Here is a 20346-nt window from a genome sequence, read left to right as displayed (position 1 = left end):
CAAAATTCTGGGGCTGAGGGAATAGTCTGAAAGATTAGAACCAGTGCCTAAGAATTCCTTCTCGCAGAGGGTAATGAATCTCTGGAATGCTCTACCCCAGAAAGTAGTGGAGGCTAGATCACTGGATATTTAAAAAGGAGGTAGATAAATTTTAAAAGATCAAGGAATAGAGGGCCATGGGGAACTGGGGCAGATCAGCCATAATTGCATTTAATTGTAGGGCAGACTTTTACTGGCCAACTCCTGCTCCTATTTTCTTGTGTTCTTGCAAGTTCATTGAACTGAAACACTAACTTTTCTCTCTCCACAGATACTTTACGGCCTTTTGATTGGAATGTATTTCCACCTGCTCCCCAAGCTGCCAACTGATTACTGATATCCAACTCGAAGAAGGTTGAACAGAATAGTCCAAATGAAGGGTCTCGACCTGAAACACTGACTGTCTATTTCCCTCCACAGATGCTGTGTGACCCACTGAGTTCATCCAGCAGTTTGTTTTTTGTGGCAAAATAGTGACATTTGGTTGTTTTAGATGCTGCGTAAGCAAAGGGATCAAGTTGATGGTGTAGAGTATCTGTTAATACCTGAATGCTCACAGTAACTGAGGAAATGCAGAGTTATCTCACAACAATGACACCTTTTAAAGTCCTCCTGTACTAATTGACTGGAAATTTATGCTGGGAGACATTTTTTACAGACAAGATCCAACAGAGGTCAGACTCTACCTTCTTTAATTACAACATGGAGGAGTTGCTCTGACCACTGTTGTACATCAGAAGACAACAAAGATTCTGAAAGAACAAGCTGTTCAGCCTCGTATGTCTGTTCCAGCATTTGATGCCTTAAGTGTGATCTAACCTTACATACCTTTGACCAATATCTGTTAATATCATTGGTTAACAGAAATCTATCAATCTTAGATTTTAAATTAGTAATTGAACACTTATCCATTGCCGTTTGAAGAATTTTGTATTTCTACTACTCCTTCTAACGTCACTTCTGACAGGACTGGATGTAATCTTTTAGACTATTCCCTCAGCCCCAGAATTTCCAACCAGCAGCAATACTTGCCATGAAAGTCCACAAAGGGAAATAATGCGCTAGTCCACCAACTGTCAGTCACTTTCATTGGGAAGATATAAAAGTCAGCAGTTTTCACACATCTTTCTAGAGATTTTAAGCATTTCACACATTTATGGCTCAAGATGGGTGGGAACAGTTATTAAGCCTACCTTTCTTTCCGCCTTTTGTAGGAAGTACGCAGTCTTTTTCCCAGGGTTGGGGGAATCAAGAACTAGAGGGCATAGCTTTAAGGTAATAGGGGAGAGGTTTAATAGGAACCTGAGGGGCAACTTATTCACCCAGAGGGTGGTCAGTATATGGAATATAGTTGAGGCAGGTACATTAACAACATTTACAGGGCACTTGGACAAGTACATGGATAAGAAAGGTTTAGAGGATATGGGCCAAATGCAGACAAATGGGACTAGCTTAGATAGGCACCTTGGTTGGCACGGACCAGTTGGGCTGAAGGGCCTGTTTCCGTGCTGAATGACTACATCCTGTGGCAAGACAGATAATAACAACATTTAATGTGGAGACATCAGTCATATCTTTGTAAACTATAGACCACATCCAACTTTCATTTGATTGGTGAGTTGGGACACAAAGATGTTTATATATAGCAGCCAGTCTGAGTTTCAGACCTCTGTCAGATCCCACTGAAGCTTAAGGCTGAGAATGTCCACTATTGGAAATCTGTCCTATCACCAGCCACACCCACCCCCCCCCCCCCCCACCAACCCCCAAGGGAAAAAGTATGGACAGAGGAATGGTTTTGACTGAAGTGAGGAAAGTAAATTTGTGTTTCAGTCCTGGGAGAACATAACGTGCAAAGGTGAAGAATTTCCTCAGTTGCTCCACTCTGCTATCAGAACGTTGAAATGTGGCAGAAACTCCATTTACAGATTACAGGTCATTCATTCCTGACTTCTGAGAATAAACAAACCTGTGGTTGTGATGTTCCTCCAAGCACTATTGCTGGTAACTCCCAAGTTATTTGCTTTGAAGACCCCATTAGATTTAATAGCTTACTCAGAAATTTAACACGAGTCATAACCAGTAGAGTCTGAAGGTAAAGGGGTAAATTGATGCATATAGAATACAAAATTCCAAAAATGCACTCTGCCGTACCTGAGCTATTACTTTACCACTTTAATTCCCATTCAGGTTTTTCAAAAGTCTGTATCAATGTCTTTCACTCTCACTTGCCCTTTTTGACTTTAGAATCACGTCCTCAAAAGACTTCACATTTAATTCTTTATTGTCCTTGGCATGATAGAAACTGCCACCTTTCATATATCAAAGGCAGGTGTTTCTATCTAGAATTTTACAAAGTTGAAGTCAGTCAGAGTTGAGTAACTTGCTCCCTGTGTATACAGGCTTCCTCTGCAGTCTTGGTTAAAAAGTGAATGATTTCGGAATTGGGGGAATAAAGAATGGAAACTGGACAGGCATATGAGATTAATATAACTCTCACATGGAGCTTAAACAACAGAACAATGTGGTGAGTAAAGGTCCACCAAGATCCACATTCCCCTTGACAGCTGCAGTGAAAGCCAGAACCAGTGGGTGGTGCTATTGAACCAGCTGCACACTGCTTAGCAGCCCCATGTTGGGTTCCAGTGTCATTTGCCTCCTAGAAAGAGACCATTCGATGCAAAGCCTGTTGCACATGAATAGATGGAGAGCTTCAGCTCAAGATCATTACGTAGGAAAAGGTCATTCTGCCCCTTTAAGTTCTCCTGTTCCTGTATAACAGGCTTGAGGGGCTGAATGGAACCATTTCAATATCACTTTTCTCAGGTGAAATTGCTCTGTTTATCTTGGAATGGAAAGGTTGTAGATCAAAATCCTGCCTTTGTCAGAACAATTGAGGTGATACGACATTGTGACTTCAGCACTGTGAACTACTTGCAATAAGCAATTTCTATGTGTCGATTTCATATAGAATATTGGAACTTTTTAAGTATTTCATAAAAAATGTAATTTTGCCTGATATGATGTTGGGAAGGTTTGATTGCACATGTGTGAGAGAGCAAGAGAGGGATGGGGACTTTCATCAACTAGGAACTTAAGTAACAGACTGTAGATACCAGTACCAGTCTATGTACCAGTGCATGTTAAGTATGGATATTAAAAAATATTGTGATGGGGAGGTTCTGTTTAGTGAGCAGCTCGTGGCCTGAATGGAATCCTCTGTTCCTCCTGGCCTAGAAGCAATTCAGTGAAAGTACTTCTCATGGAGTCAGCCTTTCTCATCTCCTGTAGGTACCAGGTTTCAGAGTCTTCGGTTGTAGCTTACTAACTAAACCAGCAAGATTGAGTTTGAAGATGCTACTTAAAGGGAATTAACTGAATAATGCACAGCACTGCTGCATCAATAGCAAGCATTTCTTAAAGGTGCAAATTGAGGCCAAAGAACATGAGAATTCAATACATCTTAGAAGTGTCCTCTCCCGTGTAAATGGAGAAACTTTTCAGTCAGTGACATTGTCCTTGATGATGTCAAGACACAGAAATGCAGCTCAACATTTTTAGACTCCTCCAGGTAGACAAGGTCCTTGGGCTGATTGTAAGGCATGTAGATAAAACTGTCTGATTCTTATATAGTCAAATCCTCTCTTTCACAATTTCTGCAGGCTTCTCTTTAGTTGGCACTTTTCATCTTTCTCTTCTTTGTGTATGTAAAATTCTTCAGTGGATTCTGTTTCTTGTAAGCCTAAAAAGAAAAACACCCAGCTTAATAAATCCTCCAGAACAGCTACTGTGTAATCCATCTTCTCTTCTTGCATCCTCTATAGTTACAGTAGCATAAGATCACACTTAACAATAGTCTGTAATATTCATCAGCATTTGCTTTTAAGTGATTTGCCATTGTGGACATTGTTGCCAAAATTTATTATCCTTTCCCAATTGCCCTTGAGAAGGTAATAGTGAACCGCCTTCTTCAACGGCTGCCATTGCGGAGGAGTTATAGAGCCAATGAAGAATGATAAATTTCCAAGTCAGATTTGGAGGAGAAAAAGTTCCCATGCATCTGCCGCCTTGTCCCACGTGTCAGGAGATGCTACTTGAGGAATCTCTGGTGAGTTGCCATGGTATATTTTGAAGATGGCACCGACTTCAGCCAGAAGGTACCAGTGATGGGTGTGAATATTTTGGGTGCCAATCAACTGGGCTGCTTTGTCCCACGAGTTAAGATTCCTGGATGACCTTCATCCAGGCGAGTGGGTGTTGTTCCATACTATTCCTGACTTGTGCTTTATAGAAAGGATTTTAAGAGTCAGGAGGTGATTCACAGTGCAGGATCCCCAGATTCTGACCTGCTATTATAGCTACCAGTATGTATATGGGTGGGCCAGTTAAGTTCCTTGCTGATGTGAAGGCATGATGAACATCCAATGAGAAAGGAAGGATTCTACAAAGGCAGCTACTATTAAGAAATAACAGGAATACTAATTATAGCCATTTATGCCATATTATTGGTCATAAATGGTTGACCCTAAGTGTATTAATGCTTCACTTGAAAATTAAAATCAACACAACTGGGACAAGAAAGAGTTAATGTAGAAGTTCTGCAATGATATTACTTAATGGCAAATAAGGTTCAATGGGCCATACAATCTTCCACTGCTCCTGTCTCTGATATTCTTATCATCCTCATTCACCTAATCCATAAATACAAGTAAATCTCCCCCCATATATGCTACATAACCCTTTAAGGCTATAAGTATTCCAGTCACGTAATCTTCATAATCCACCTTCACAACATTGTCTCATTACAATCAACACCAAGGCATTTCTTTTTCAACAAACACGGTGTTGAATGCTAACCTTAGGACTCAGACTGCTCCCTCCTGTTTATGCGTTGGCCCTCAACAGGACAATACCTTGTCTTTAACACTGGCTGCCCATCTTTGAGGTCTTTTTGGATAATGAACTCTGCTCTCCACCTCTTCTTCACCACCCACACCAAGAATATGTAACAATGTCCACACATAAATAGGATCTGTGGACAATATTCTGGCATAAATTCAAACCTCGCTGAACTATATCCATAACCAGATGAACTACACTCAAATTCAGCACACTTCAATATGAAAGGGATCATGATTTGGAAAAGAACCTGGAGGATTGTCAACAGCTGTTGCTGCGGTGATGAGGAACGGGAGAGGTCTTCACCTAGTAAGCACAATCCTTGCAGACCAGTAAATTCATTAACTGTTCATTTAGGGCAGCTGATTTGAGTGAAAACAGAACAAGCTTCTGAGGAACATACAACTACATGTCTCAAAGGTTCCACTGGATCCTCTCACCTTGATTTTTTTCTGTGTGTTGTCTTTCAAGACCCTCCTTCTCCATCTCTTCCTCTTACCGATGAGGGGTTCAGCAATTGCTTTGAGTGTTTGTGGAACTAGCAGTATTAAAATAAGTTAATCAATAACTGTTTCAAATACTGAAAACAGATAATCAATTTTAACATTTCCAGGTTCGTCATAATAAGGCACCAACAGCCAGAAAAAGCAACCATATAAGGATGGATATTGTGACTGCCTTTACACTCTTAACAAGATAGAAAATCAAGCCTTAAATTTCCATTGTTTTAACCATGGAGTCCAAGCCAGCACTTCAGAACAGTAATGAAGGAGTGCTATATTGTGACTGCCTTTCAGATAAGACCTTACACCAAGGCTCGGATTTCCCCCTCAGGTGGACATAAAAGGTTGATGTACTCAAACAGCAGGGAGGTTCTGGTGTCCGAGCTGATCTTTATCCAATGTGAACACACAAGTTAAGAGTAGCCTCTTAGTCCCACAAATACCCTCCACCATTTAATATCATGGCTGACTTAGACTGTAACCTCGATTTCACATTCCCCTCCACCCAAGGTAGCATTTCACTCCCTTATCATCTATCTAGCTCTGCCTTAAAATGACTCTGCTTCCACGATCATTTGAGGAAGATTAAGCTGGGAAGCAGGTGTAACCTAATTAGCTACCTTCTTCAGCTGCCCTGGGCACAAAGAATTGAATGATCTCCTTCTGTGTCCTAAATTTCCATGATTCTTTCATAACACAGAAAATTTGACAGCAAGCTGTCATTTGGTCCATCATGTTTATGCTGGTCCAACCTGTTATCCAGCCTAATCTGATCCCCTGGCAGCAGGTCCACAGCCCTGCAGGTATTCTGTAAAATATGTTGAGGGTCATTGCCTCTGCTACTCCTTCAAGCAGAAAATTCCAGACCCCTACCATTTTCTTTCCTCATTTCCCTCCAACTCTTCCACCAGTTATTTCACCCTCTTGTGTCTCACCTTCCAAGTCAAACAGCTGAACAGGTAATTTTCCATATTCCACTTTCCCTTTCTTGCTTTGAAGCCCCTATTTATTTATAAAAGGATCTGATAAAATAGAGTAGGCATATCTCCTTTGTTGCACCAGTACAGGCACTGCATGTAACTGCAGAATAACACATCAATTCTCTAGATTACCGGGATAAGGTGTGGTACATAGGGTGTGTGGTATAGCTAAAATACTCAGGAAACAAGGACAACTCATGTTTAAAATAAAAACAGACCTGAAATAACTCTGCTTCTCCCTCCACAAATACTGCCTAACCTGTTGGAGTATTTCCAGAATTTTCTGTTTTCTTCCCCCCCCCCGCCCCCCCCCAATCTCCAGCATGTAGTTTTTATTTTAAGCTTTGCAATTACAATTTATGTTTAGTCTGCTTAAAAGCTTTAAGTTGATCTTTCTTTCTGAAGAGTTTGGTTCCTCTAAAGAGCTGTATCACTGGTCAGGTGACTCACCCAGGTAGTCTGGTACATTCTTCAAATGTGGCTTCACAATTGCTGGGTGAAGAGGTTTATCGTGTCGCAACAACTGGAGGTCTCTGGGATTATCCTCAAAGTAGGTCTATAAAAGAATATAGAGATACTGAAAATAATATTATGCTTAATCATAGTTTAATTTTTGAAAACAATATTTTCCCTTCTAATGTACTTTGCCCATGACCATCTTATAAAATCTGATGCCGGTTCACTGACAATGCAACAGAGGATGGAGGTCCCGCTGACTGCTGGTTCCCTAACACTGTAAGAGAGGTTGCAGATCCCACTGACCACTGGTTCACTAACACTGTAACAGAGGATCAAGGTCCCACTGACTACTGGTTCACTGACAATACAACAGACGATCGAGGTCCCACTGACCACTGGTTCACTAATACTGTAACAAAGAATGGAGGTCTCACTGACTACTGGTTCGCCAACACTAAGAGGATGGAGGATCTACCGTGCCTCACCTTCAGTTTTTCAGAGTTTAGTAGTTCCTGTCTGATTTCTTTGAGCCGAGCTTCCTTAATCGACTGTTTTGTAACTGAACGCATGGCATCCTAGAAAGAGATGAAAATTCTTAAATGTGAAAACTTGTACCTATACAGAGTCTTTTGCAACCTCAGGGCATTCAAAGCATTTTCAGTCAAAGAAGTAGTTGTGAAATGGTCTTTGTAGTGTAGGAAACATGGCAGCCAATAAGCACAGCTTACCCTCAACAATTAGCAATGTAAAAATGCCCCTTTTTGCAAAGGTGTTGCAAAAGAGAGATAGCTATTGGGCGCGACATCAGGAATAACTGCATTGCTGTTCTTAGAAACAGTGTCTCAGGATTTCTGATGTCCATGAGGGGAAATGAGGCCTCAAATTAATGCCGCAGCCATCTAAAGTTCATCATGCCCTCAGCTAAGCTATGAAGTGCCAACGTAGATTTTTGTGCTCAAGTCTCTGGAATGGGACTTAAGGCTTCTGATTCAGAGAGGACTGTGCTGGCCACAGATGCCTGCCCCAACTTTCAACCAAACCTCAGGACCCATGTTGAATGGAACTAAACAAACTGAATGGAAATAATGTTTCACCAACACTGAAGTGACTTCTGAAGATGATCTCCAATCTTCAGCACTGATCATTGCTAACACATCCGTTCCTCAGCAGCTCAACAATAGCCACCACCCTTTAGTATTTATAAGGGTACAGCTCTGACTTCACATTTTTAAAATATATTTACATTCAATGTGAAAATCTTACACAAAGACAGGCCAGAAAAGAAAGTGCAACAGAAGCCAGCAGGTTACACTCTGTGATCACCATACCTTACACCTGTAGCGGAAACCCTCAATCTCCTCAATGCGGAAGCGGTAGGGTTTCAAAGCACAGTCCATGTTCTCTGTTGATACAAAATAATCAGCATTGAATCTATTATTGAACATTGCTTACAGATCACATGCATTCTGCTTCTGAGCCTTTTTCCTTAACAGAGAATCAAAGATGTTTAGGGTGTGGGGCAACAACAGAGACTGCTGTTAAAAGACGTGAGCTGTAGTTCTCTGCATCATGTCGTCTTGGGTTTTTGTTGCCATCTAGGTACAAACTTAATCCACAGATAAATAGCAGGAAAATCTTGTCACATTCCTTTCAATTAACTTCCAGGTAGATCCATTCCACAACACAGATAAAATACTCAGGAAACAAACACAGCTTATTCAGTCTATTTTCTTTATATTTTTATTTCATATTTACTTTTAAAACTGCTTTTTAATGCTGAGAACAACTAACTAGCATTGTTGATAAGCTACCACCTAGTGTTAATTGTGGAAAAGGGGAATGCTCTCCTTTAATACATGAACTGAATCACAATGGAAATACAAATGGGTTCTTAAACTGGAGATGGTAGAGTTGTTAGATTGCAGTCAGTGTACCTTGCAAGGGAGATCGGTTTCTGATCATCCCTTCCACTTATATGTCAAGGTGATGAGGAATCAAGTTCTGCATGGGAAATTCTGGCCACATATATACATGATGCTGCTTTGCTCCAACTAAGCGAGCCATCCCACAACCCAACAGCACATAAGCACTTCAGGCAATAATTCGGATCAGGCAGGTTAAGCATTACTTGTCTGACCTCCAGTTAGTGCTTCTTCCACTTGTTGTAACAGTGGCAATTCCGTGTGCGACACAAAGGTCAGTGCTGTACCCTGGTTATCCACACGAGCAGTCCTGCAGGAAAAGTGGAATTTAAATCCATTATCAACCATAGTATGCATTAGAAAAAATACTTCAAGCATCTGGATGGCCCATTTCCATGGCCAATACCTCATGTTCACACAAGCAAACAAAGACTGGCAGACAGTCACAGACAGAGTCAGAATTATACAGCACAGAAAACAGGCCCTTTGGCCCAACCTGTCCATGCCAACCAAGTTTCCTAACTGAGCTAGCCCCATTTGCCTGCATTTGGCCCATCTCTCTCTAAACCTTTCCGATCCACGTATCTGTCCAAATATTTTTTAAATGTTGCAGTTATACCCTCCTCTACCACTTCCTCTGGCATCTCATTCCATATACGCACCACCCTCTGTGGGAAAAGGTTGCCCCTCAGATCTCTTTTAAATCCTTCCCCTCTCACCTTAAATCTATGCCTTCTAGTTTTGAACTCCTCCACTCTGGGGAAAGACTGTGACCATCCACCTTATCTATGCCCCTCATGATTTTATAAACCTCTATAAGGTCACCCCTCAGCCCTATGCTCCAGGGAAAAAAAAGTCCTAGCCTATCCAGCCTTTCCTTATAACTCAAACCCTCCAGTCGCTGTAACATTTTCGTAAATCTTTTTTGCATCCTTTCCAGCTTAATGACATCCTTCCTATAGCCAGGCAACCAGAACTTTTCACAGTACTCCAAATGTGGCCTTACCAAAATGACGTCCCAACTTTTGTACTCAATGCCCTGACCGATGCCACATGCCTTCTTCACCACCCTACCTGTGTCACCACTTTCAGAGAACTACGTACTTGTACCCCCAGGTCTCTCTGTTCTACAACATTCCCCAGAGCTCTACTATTTACTGTGTATGTCCTGCCCTGGTTTGTCTGACCAAACTTCAATACCTCGCATTTATCTGAATTAAACTCAGTGTGCTGTTCCTTGGCCCACTGGCCCAGTTGATCAAGTTTCCATTGTAATTTTAAGATAACTACAGTCCACAATCAGGAAGAGAACAGATGGGCAAAAAATGGGAAGAGATGCAATGTGCATCATGACTTACCTTCCAACACGATGTATATACGATTCCACTGTGAGCGGGAAGTCAAAGTTAATTACATTTGACACATTCTGAAAGTCTATCCCTCGGGAGACTCCATACTCATTATCCTTCACTCTGAAATAGGAGGAAGAATTATCTGGCAATTATGAACATGAGAGAATGTTTTACCCAAAGAGACATGTCAGACCAAGCACACCTTCATACACGATGGTTGTGGACCATACAATCCAATCCCAATCACTTACTTTAAGTTCTATACAGAACACTTTGGTATTGTTCTAGGTATGAAAAGAGCTAGTCAGATAATATGGAGAACATCATTAATCAAAGGCCCAGGAACTAACTGCAATTATCAGGTCCAATTCTAAGAGCTATGTGCTGAAGATGTTCAACCACATGCAGCCCCGGGTGCAGAACAACCTTGAAGCTTGATGGAGAAAAATCCAGTGTAAAACACACACAGATTCAGAATGGAATAACAAAAAAATGACGAAATCTAGGGCTTACAAAAACAATTTCAGGTAATCTAGACATTGATAAAAGTCGTGGAGACAAATGGCGGCTACTCATCCTGCTGCATCCATTCTGAATGAAAAAAAGCTATTTCGACCGATCCCACTTCCCAACCATGGCACTGCAGGTTAGCACAGATCAAACGCTCATTCAGGACTTTTTAAATGTGATGAGGGTTTCTGCCTTCACCACCCTTTCATGTCCCCACACCCCTCCAGGTGAAGACGTTTCTCCAACAAAATATGGAGATAAAGAAAAAGATCACTCATCTTGGTAGTTGCAATTATCAGGTGCAGTGCTTAAAGCTACACACACTCAAGATAGAAGATATTTTATTTATAAGTCACATATCCATTGAAACACACAATGGAATGTGTCTTTTTGCGTTACTGAAAATGTGCTGGGAGCAGCCTGCAAGTGTCGCCACGCTTCTGGCGCCAACATAGCATGCCCACAACTTCCTAACCCGTAAGCCTTTGGAATGTGGGAGGAAGCCAGGGCACCCGGAGGAAACCCACACAGACACGGGGAGAACATACAAACTCCTTACAGACGGCGGCGGGAATTGAACCCGGGTCGCACACAGAGCCACCCCAGAAGATCAGAAGACTCTGCCTTGAAGTCAGACATCCAGAAAATTGGAACAATTACGTCAAACAGAATGTTATAAGGATGCTTGGTATACAGCTCAAAGCAAGTAATGGGATTGGATTCAACTTGCAAAGGATGTTTCCCCAGCGCTTCACGTCCTTCCTCTAATGTGGTGAGCAGACTTGTACACAGCACTCATGCTGTGGCCTAATTAGCGTTTTATATATGTTTAGCATGACCTCCTAATTATTAGTAACGTCAGCTAATAAAGCCAAGCGTCTGGGATGCTTCATAACCTAATTATCGAAGTGGCACACTCTCCTCACCAGTCTGAGAGCATGTGTCCCAAGGTCTCTCCTGTACTTCCCACTATTTACAATATATTTCCTTGGCCTTCACCATCTCATCAAATGTGTTACCTCGTACTTCTTACTCACTATGTTTCTGCTCACCTAGCCTGTGCGCCACTTCCATCAGATGCAATCCTTCACAGAAATGTATCAGATCTCTAACCATTACGTAAAATGGGTTTAGTTTAGGATTAAGTGTAAATGGGTGGTTGATGGTCAGCATGGACTCGATGGGCCAAAAGGCTTGTGTCTGCACTATGTAACTTTATGACTCTATTGTTAAATAATGCTTACTTTGCTCCTTTGCTGTGGTTTTTCTTCTTCTTCTTCACCTCATCTGTACTGGCAGCGTCTGTCAGGTCATGTTCATCTGTTGCAATGACGTAATCGTAAAACCCCCGATTGAACTGACCGATGATGTGACATCTGATAAAGTAAAATGATAAGTGAGGCACCTCGGCCATGCACCTATTGCCTCCCGTCACCCTTCCAGCTCAGACCACAGCCTGTCACCCATTCTCGACCTCTCGTAAACCAAAGAACTTACTGCAATCTCTCTCAATCCTGGTTCGGGCTGGGAACAGCAAAAGGTTAAGGATTCTAATGGAATCTAAAACCAGGAGTAACTGTCTTAAAATAAGGGTTCAATCACTGAGGACTGAAATGAGGAGAAATTTCTTCCCTCAGAATATGGGGAATCTTTGGAATTCTCTGCAGGGCTGTGGAGGCTCAGTCATTGATTGTTTTAAAAAGCGATCAATAGATTTCTTGATAGTAGAGGAATCAAATGATATGGGGGAAGGGTGGGAAAATGACGGTGATGTACGTCAGACATGGTTGTGCAGAATGCCCAGACAGACTCAAAAAACCATATGGCTATAAGCCTCATGGTTCTCAACAAACTGTCTGCTGCTGCTCTAACCAGAGCTGTTGCTGGCACAGGGGGGAAGAGTCCTGGGCCCTCTGATTATGGGATAAAAATCAAAAATGCTGGAGATTCTGAGCAGGTCATGCAGCATCTGTGGAGAAAGAAAGAAATGTTTCTGGTTGATGATCAGTCATCGCCAGCACTTTCATTTCAGATTTTCAACGTCTGCAGTTTCTTTACTTTTCATGTCTTATTGGGGGGGGGGGGGGGGGGGGCAGGGGCGTGAAGAATGCAAGGCCAAGTGCCGCGCCCTCTGGTGGAGGGAGGACAATGGGGTCGGATGCCCCACCTTCTGGTGGTGAAGGGTCAGAGGTTCAGTCACTGCATTCAAGACTGAGACTGAGAGATTTCTGGATATTGGAGTAATCGAGGAATATGGGGATTGGGCAAGAAAACATGTTGAGGTAAATAATCAGCCATGATCTTACTGAATGTCAGAGTAGCCTTAAGGAGCTGAATGGCTGCTAGTTTTATTTCTTATGTTCTTATCTTCCCCACATCAAACCATGGCACCCTGCATCTCCCAGTTATGCAACTCAGAATCTAATATGATGGAACAGTGCAAGTACTGGGGCATTCAAAGCTGATTTCATTTTACTCTTCATATAGGCATTTTTATGCTCTGTGTACACAAGTGACTTTACCCCCCATGTTGAAACTTAATCTGGGTGCCCAGGTAGGAATGAGGGCGGGTAGGCGGAAGGAGAAAGAGAGATATGTGTTGAAAAAAGAACACAGCAATGGATGCACCCAAGAGAAACTGTACCTGGAGTGGATTGGTAGCTCTGAGTTTAGAACACAGGAAAAGATGCTGAACTGCTCCAGGAATAACTTCAGCCGGTAACATCTGTCAATGGAATTCACAAAAATAATGGTCTTGCCACGGATAAGGGAAAGCTTGAGTAACGTGTAGATCAGCAGGAACTTCTCCTCCTCCTCACAATTTATACGGTACTGAGTCAGCTGGGAGCTATCTGGAAGTCGAGACTCCTGTAGCTTCAGAATCACCTAAAGGATATGAGATGACAGTACAGCACCATGTCACAGCCAGTCCACCTTTTTGCCAATGACCTACACAAAATGACAAATGAGGACTTTAACCAATAGTGTTTCTCATAGTACATTCACAGTCGCCAACGAGTTAAAAGCCAATGGAGAAAATAGTATTTGCTTGTCTATTCACAAATAGATCAGTATCAAGATTGCTACATACATAGTCCATCCACAAGAAGAATCACTTATATCTTTAAGCATCTTTCAAATCCTCAGGACATCTCAGTATCTCACAGACATTCTAGCTAACCCATACTCATAAAGCCCCACAATCAGGCAGAGGTGGAAGTCCTACTAACTAGTTTAGCATCAAATTGGCTTAAGGCCAGGTGAACCAATCACCCTTCCCCTTTGTAAAAGACCAATGGAATCTTTATTGTTCACCTGAAGAAGTGGACAAGTGTACTCTTAGAATGTGTGCTCGATTCTTAGTTTGGGAGTGAACCTCACATTTTTAAAATTCTGGTTCACCACTAAAAGAAGGCCAACAAGATGCTTTAGTTTATAGAAGAATTCTTACCGGATTATGAAGTACCAGCTCTTTCAGTGCCTGAACATCTTCATTAAATGTGGCCGACATCAAGAATGCCTGATAAATCTTCGGAAGATGTCTGCAAGAAGTTAGGATAAACCTGATAAGTATACATTCCACACTCTACAACATTGCCTGAGGGATCCAACTGTTAGATCTTCTGTGACATTAGTGATTTGCTTAACACAAATCAAAGGTCCAGTATCCAGCATTCAGGTAGCAGACCACAGCTCTGATTTTGATGCCAATGTACACACATACTAAGAATTCTCCAGAGAGAAAGTTTCAGATTGTCTACGGGAAGTGGCATCACCATTCTTGTGCAGACCCCAAGGTGGATGGCTTGTAAAAGCAAGAACACTATAAGAAATGGTCTTGTAATATATAATGTATATTGGTGCTAATACACTGTAGGAGAAAAAACAAATATTAACTGGGTCTCAGTAGAGAGCACACGTCTCTGAATTAGAAGATTGAGAGTTCATGACCCACTGCAGAGAAATGAACACAAAAATCTAAACTTATACCCCAGGAGTGTAGCACTGTTTAAGGCACCATCATTGGGAGATGCTAAACAGAAGCACCGCTCAGTCAGTCAGATGGACATAAAAGATTCCATGACACAGCTTTGAAGAGTGCCAGTAGAGGGAGCCAGGCATCCTGGCCAATTTTTTATTCCATACTCATTATTAAAATGCAAATTATTTGGTCATTATCATACTGCTGTTTATGACAGCTTGTTGTGTACAAACTCAATCGCTGTGTTCCCAACACGTGACCACACTCAGAACAGAATGCACGACAGTTGTAAAATACTTTGAGACATCCTGCAAAGCACATTAAGGGCATCATATAAATACATAGCTGCCTCCTTTCAAGAGCCACAATGTCATTTATTACTTCTTGTGTATTGCTCTCAAATCAGTACCTCAAATTGTTCCATCTGTATCAGACCTACAACCAGCTGTTGAGATATCTCAGTACGTTCTCTCCAGACAGTCCACGTATGGAACCAGTCACACAGCACAGAAACAAGCCCTTCAGCCCATCAGGTCCATGCTGACCATCAAGCACTCACTCACACTAATCCTATATTAATCCCATTTTAGATGGGCTGAAAGTCTTAACTTTGCTACTGTCATAATTTCCCTCCCACGACCTATTTGTCCCACTGCCATCTGGCAAGTGGTACCGGAGCATCCGGGCCAGAACTACTAGACTGTACAACAGTTTTTTCCCCAGACTGTCAGGCTTCTGAATACCCTGGAGACAGTTTCAGACAAATGCCATGTCAAAAGCCATGGTTTGCACAACGGCATAAAGAACTTTGGCTGCTGCTGAACATTTTATACACTTAGTGCAACACACTGAGTTCTGTATTTTCTTCGTCCAACTCGGTTTTGCACTAACTCGGCACTAAATTTGCATTCTGTACATACCGTTTTTTGCATTATTTGTACTTGCACAATTTTTTTGTCTGTGTTTATTGTACGTCTTCTGTTTCATGTATGTCCTCTGTTGTGAGAGTCTGGGGGAAACGACATTTCATTCCTCCAGGTGTTTTTAAAGCATATGGGTGAATGACAATAAAGTAACTTGACTTGACTTCACTTGAATAATCCACCAGGAGACCATCTGTGGGAGAATCTCTACACCACCAGACTCAAGAACAGCTTCTATCCGGCCGTTATTAGACTCTTTAATGGACCTCTTGTACACTAAATATGAACTCTTGATCTCCCAGTCTACCTGGCCCTTGCATTTTATTTGCCTACATGCACTGCAATTTCTCTGTAGCTGCAACACTATATTTTACATTCTGCTTTCCTTCTTACTACCTCAATGTACTAACGTACATTGACACTGTCACGATGTACTGACGTTGGAAAGGGTTCAGAGGAGATTCAGTAGAATGATTCCAGGAATGAGAGGGTTAACATATGAGGAACGTTTGACAGCTCTTGGGCTGTACTCCTTGGAGTTCAGAAGAATGAGGGGGGAACCTCATAGAAACATTTCGAATGTTAAAAGGCCTGCACAGAGTAGATGTGGCGAAGTTGTTTCCATGGTAGGGGAGTCCAGTACAAGAGGGCACGACTTCAGAATTGAAGGGTGCCCATTCAGAACAGAGATGCAGAGAAGTTTCTTTAGCCAGAGAGTGGTGAATCTGTGGAATTTGTTGCCACGGGCAGCTGTGGAGGCAAAGTCATTGGGTGTACTTAAGGCAGAGATTGATAGGTATCTGAGTAGCCGGGGCATCAAAGGTTATGGTGAGAAGGCGGGAGAGTGGGGCTAAATGGGAGAATGGATCAGCTCATGATAGAATGGTGGAGCAGACTCGATGGGCCGAACGGCCGACTTCTGCTCCTGTGTCTCATGGGATGACACGGCACGGCACGCAAATGTAAGCTTTTCACTGTATTTCGAAACATGTGACAACAATAAACCAATACCAATAGTTCACAGAAGGTAAAAGGGCAAACTGAAAGACAAATCTATTTTCGTGCAAATGACTCCAACACAATACTGAAGACACATGGAAATCCAGTCAAGAAGAATCCCAAAATTATGTTCTTACCCCAAAAGGTTCTTCAAGTCATTTTCAAACCCAAATGAGAAGACTAAATCTGCCTCATCAATCACAAGCATTTCCAGGGAGGTACAAAGACTCAGCGTATGCTGTTCCAAGTGCAGCAGAACACGGGAAGGTGTCCCTATTACAATATCGGGCTTCTCCATTAATATGGGCCTGAAAGAGAGAATCAGTATTGAGAAGGTGCATACAACAAGGTACAAACAGAAAGTCCTGACAGTCAGACTTATTTTCTTCTACCTCTGTGCTGATACATCCACCTGTCCCGAGACATCAGCTACTCGAACATCCCACGTACAATATGATGTGAGTTGTCGGATCATCTGCTGTACTTGCTGACCCAGCTCCTTTGTGGGAACCAACACCACGGCTCGCACTGCCTGTTCACAAGTGGACTGAGGAGAGACACAGGGGTGTAAGAAATTCCAGCTCCACCACAGGCACCTCTGATACTCCAGTCAACTACAAACTTGGTTCCTGTGCATCCACCCTGAGTTATTAACAGACTTCCCTACGGCAGCACATAGATTCAGCGTTGCCTCACCGGCCTGCAGTGAGGAATTCATACATGTGCAAACTTCACAGTTCTTTGTGCAAACATGACATGGAGGAGGATGCAGATGAGCTGCACGGCTGCTGAGGGAAGACCCAGTGATCTCCAGGACAGGAGAGTGGAAATCATCAAACAGCCGCATGCGGCTGCAATCCCCTTGCATCCAAAGTCCAACTCATTGTCTGCGTACATGTTTGCATTTTGACCCAATGCTTCAAAGGATCAAGTCTAGGAAACACACATTAAATTCATCACAGTGGGCTGCATACACTAAGAAATTCAGACCCTTAAACTTGAAAGATGGAGATTATTTAAAAGGAAATAGGACAGGTGCAGGAGGTTACCTTTTTTGTGTTGAGAAGATGCTCAATGATGGGAATAGCATATGCTGCAGTTTTTCCCGACCCAGTCCGTGCCCTGGCCAATAGATCTTTTCCCTCCAGTGCCAGAGGAATGGCTTTTTCCTGGATTAGAGTAGGCTGGGCCCAGTTCAGTTTGGCAATGGCCTAATTATTTTTGTTTTGAGGGTGGGAAAAACACAAAGTTTCACAAAATCTGGTCATAAATACAAATAAATACAACGTTCTCAGCTCTCCCCCTCGTTTCTTTGCCTCTCCTCAACTCCCCTTCACCCCCAGCACCATCTCTCTGGATCCACCTTCCGAACTCACCATCAGGCATCCTACCGCCCCCTTCCAACAACCCCGTCTCTGGATATCACACCCACAGCTTCACCCATTCCTTCCCCAACATCACCATCACCCTCACCCTCTTCAACCAATTCCTACCGTTTGGCACTGTTCTCTCCTCACCAAATGCCCCAGCACCGCTTCAACAACCTTCACCCTCCCCGGACTCCTGCTCACTCTACCTCCTTCTCCAAGCGCCCCTCCCACTTCTTTCTGAAGTCCAGGGCTTACTTCCTTTCCTCCCCCACAAACCTAACCCCAGACCCGGCATTATTCCTAACCTCACGGCCCCACAGAAGAATTGTTTATTTCCCCAGCAAGAGCTGTGACAGGAATGTTTCTGAGAAAAAAACAAAAGTCAAGGGAAAAAAAGAACTGCAACCCCACAAGGCCAATCCTCACCGTGGCCTGCTCTCTCACTCCTCTGAAAACTCTTTTCTCCTCTCGTCCCTTCCTCTGCTTCATTCCCTCCCTCCTCTCCTCCTTCTCCTTCTCCCTCCCGCCCACAACCTTCCCTCCCTCCCCCACCCAACCCACTCCCTCCTTCCCTCCCTCCTCCTCTTTCCTTCTTCCTTCCTCCCTCCCTCCCCACTTTCCCACTCCCCCCTCCCTCTCTCCCCCCTCCCCCCTCCCTCTCTCCCCCCTCCCTTCCCACTCCCCACTCCCTCCCCCTCTCCCCCCTCACTCCCCACCTCCCTCCCCACTCCCCACCTCCCCCCTCCCTCCCCACTCCCCCTCTCCCCCCTCCCTCCCCACTCCCCCCTCCCTCCCCACTCCCCCTCCCTCCCCACTCCCCCTGCCCTCTCCACTCCCCCTGCCCTCTCTCCCTCCCCCCTCTCCCTCCCCCCTCACACTCGCTCCCCCTCCCTCCCCCCTCCTCTCCTCTCCTCTCTCCCCACTCCCCTCTCCCCCCCACTCCCCCTCCCTCCCCACTCCCCCTCCCCTCTCTCCCTCCCCCTCACACTCTCCCCCTCCTCCCTCACACTCTCCCCCTCCTCCCTCACACTCTCCCCCTCCCTCTCCACTCCCCCTCCCCTCTCTCCCCCCTCTCCCTCCCCCTCCCCTCTCTCCCTCCCCCTCCCCTCTCTCCCCCAGTCCCTCCTCTCCCTCCACCCTCCCTCCGCTCCCTCCCGCCCTCCCTCTCTCCCCCCTCTCTCTCCCCCTCCCCTCCTCCCCCCCCCTCCCCTCTCTCCCCCCTCTCCCTCCCCCCTCACACTCTCTCCCCCTCCCTCCCCTCGCTCCCCCCTCTCCCTCCCCCCTCACACTCTCTCCCCCTCCCTCCCCTCGCTCCCCCTCGCTCCCCCCTCCTCTCCCCTCTCCCCCCCCCCTCCCCCCCCCCTCCCCTCCCCCTCCCCCCCCCCCTCCCCCTCCCCCCCCTCCCCCCCCTCCCCCTCCCCCCCCTTCCCCCCCTCTCCCCCTCCCCCCCTCTCTCTCTCCCCCCTCCCCCCCCTCTCCCCCTCCCCCCCCTCTCCCCCCTCCCCCCCCCTCTCCTCTCCCCCCCTCCCCCCTCTCCTCTCCCCCCCCCTCCCCCCTCTCCTCTCCCCCCCTCCCCCCTCTCCTCTCCCCCCTCCCCTCTCCTCTCCTCTCCCCCCCCTCCCCCCTCTCCTCTCCCCCCTCCCCTCTCCTCTCCTCTCCCCCTCCCCCCCCCCCCCGGTACCTGGATCAGCCTCTCGTCCAGCCCCATCTCGTGGAACCCCAGGCTCTCCGCCGCCATCTTCGCGTTCACTGACGTCACGCGCCCCCTCACCTCTCACCCTGCCTCCCGCCGGGCGCTGCGCACTGCCCCGCAGTGGTGGGGAGGTGAACCTGCAGAAACACTCTGGATCCTGTCGTTATTTCACCAGCACTGGACCTGGTTCTCTCCTCATAAAACAATCCCAGAGCTAAAGAAAATGTTTAAAATGCAGCCTCAGCATCCGAAAATAAAATTATACATCAGCTGTACAGTTTTGTCAATTCTCTTAAAGTCCAGTTCTGGCTAAATTCCATCAAAGGTTATCATTGTATCAGTCAATTTAAGATTAGGAACTATATAAGTGCAGATAGCATTCTGCTGTTCAAACAAAGTTCATTGTAACAGATAGAGCAATGCTGGCCTGCCCTCAGAGTCCTCCGAGATCATCTTCTGATCCAGAGTCCGTGGGGCAGGATGAGATTACTCACACTTCTTCCAGATGGAGCTCTGTGATCTGCACCCTTAAGCCCGGACCAGACATTGACCCTGGAGGAGTTGACAAGCTCTATCTGTTCTTTGGGATGAATAAAACACCCAAAAGAGTGAGCTTACACATTGAGTTTGAACTGGATGAGGTCAGAACGGCTGGAAGCACACATACACCACCATGCTGACAGAATCATGAGGAACATGGCCCTTATCTACAAGC

General features: G+C 44.7%; 1 protein-coding gene across 2 annotated transcripts; it reads right to left on the bottom strand.

Moving 5' to 3' along the window:
* Nucleotides 1-1842: 1842 nt before the first annotated feature.
* Nucleotides 1843-19727, bottom strand: ddx56 (DEAD (Asp-Glu-Ala-Asp) box helicase 56). Of its 2 annotated transcripts, XM_052040884.1 has the most exons (14): nucleotides 19620-19727; nucleotides 17618-17779; nucleotides 16961-17115; nucleotides 16706-16876; nucleotides 14116-14206; nucleotides 13309-13550; nucleotides 11909-12040; nucleotides 10161-10274; nucleotides 9018-9112; nucleotides 8209-8282; nucleotides 7366-7455; nucleotides 6872-6977; nucleotides 5379-5476; nucleotides 1843-3781 (listed from the first exon to the last, which is right to left on the bottom strand). In XM_052040884.1, the coding sequence occupies exons 1-14, from the start codon at nucleotides 19674-19676 to the stop codon at nucleotides 3710-3712; spliced, it is 1659 nt and encodes a 552-aa protein (XP_051896844.1). In that variant the 5' UTR covers nucleotides 19677-19727; the 3' UTR covers nucleotides 1843-3709. The 2 variants fall into 2 exon arrangements, with proteins under 2 accessions (XP_051896844.1, XP_051896845.1); XM_052040885.1 differs by lacking the exon at nucleotides 10161-10274.
* Between the last annotated feature and the right edge of the window lie 619 nt (nucleotides 19728-20346).

The sequence above is a fragment of the Pristis pectinata genome, chromosome 29, assembly GCF_009764475.1.
Source record: "Pristis pectinata isolate sPriPec2 chromosome 29, sPriPec2.1.pri, whole genome shotgun sequence".
Taxonomy (NCBI): Eukaryota; Metazoa; Chordata; class Chondrichthyes; order Rhinopristiformes; family Pristidae; genus Pristis; species Pristis pectinata.
This window is presented reverse-complemented; position numbering and strand designations above follow the sequence as displayed.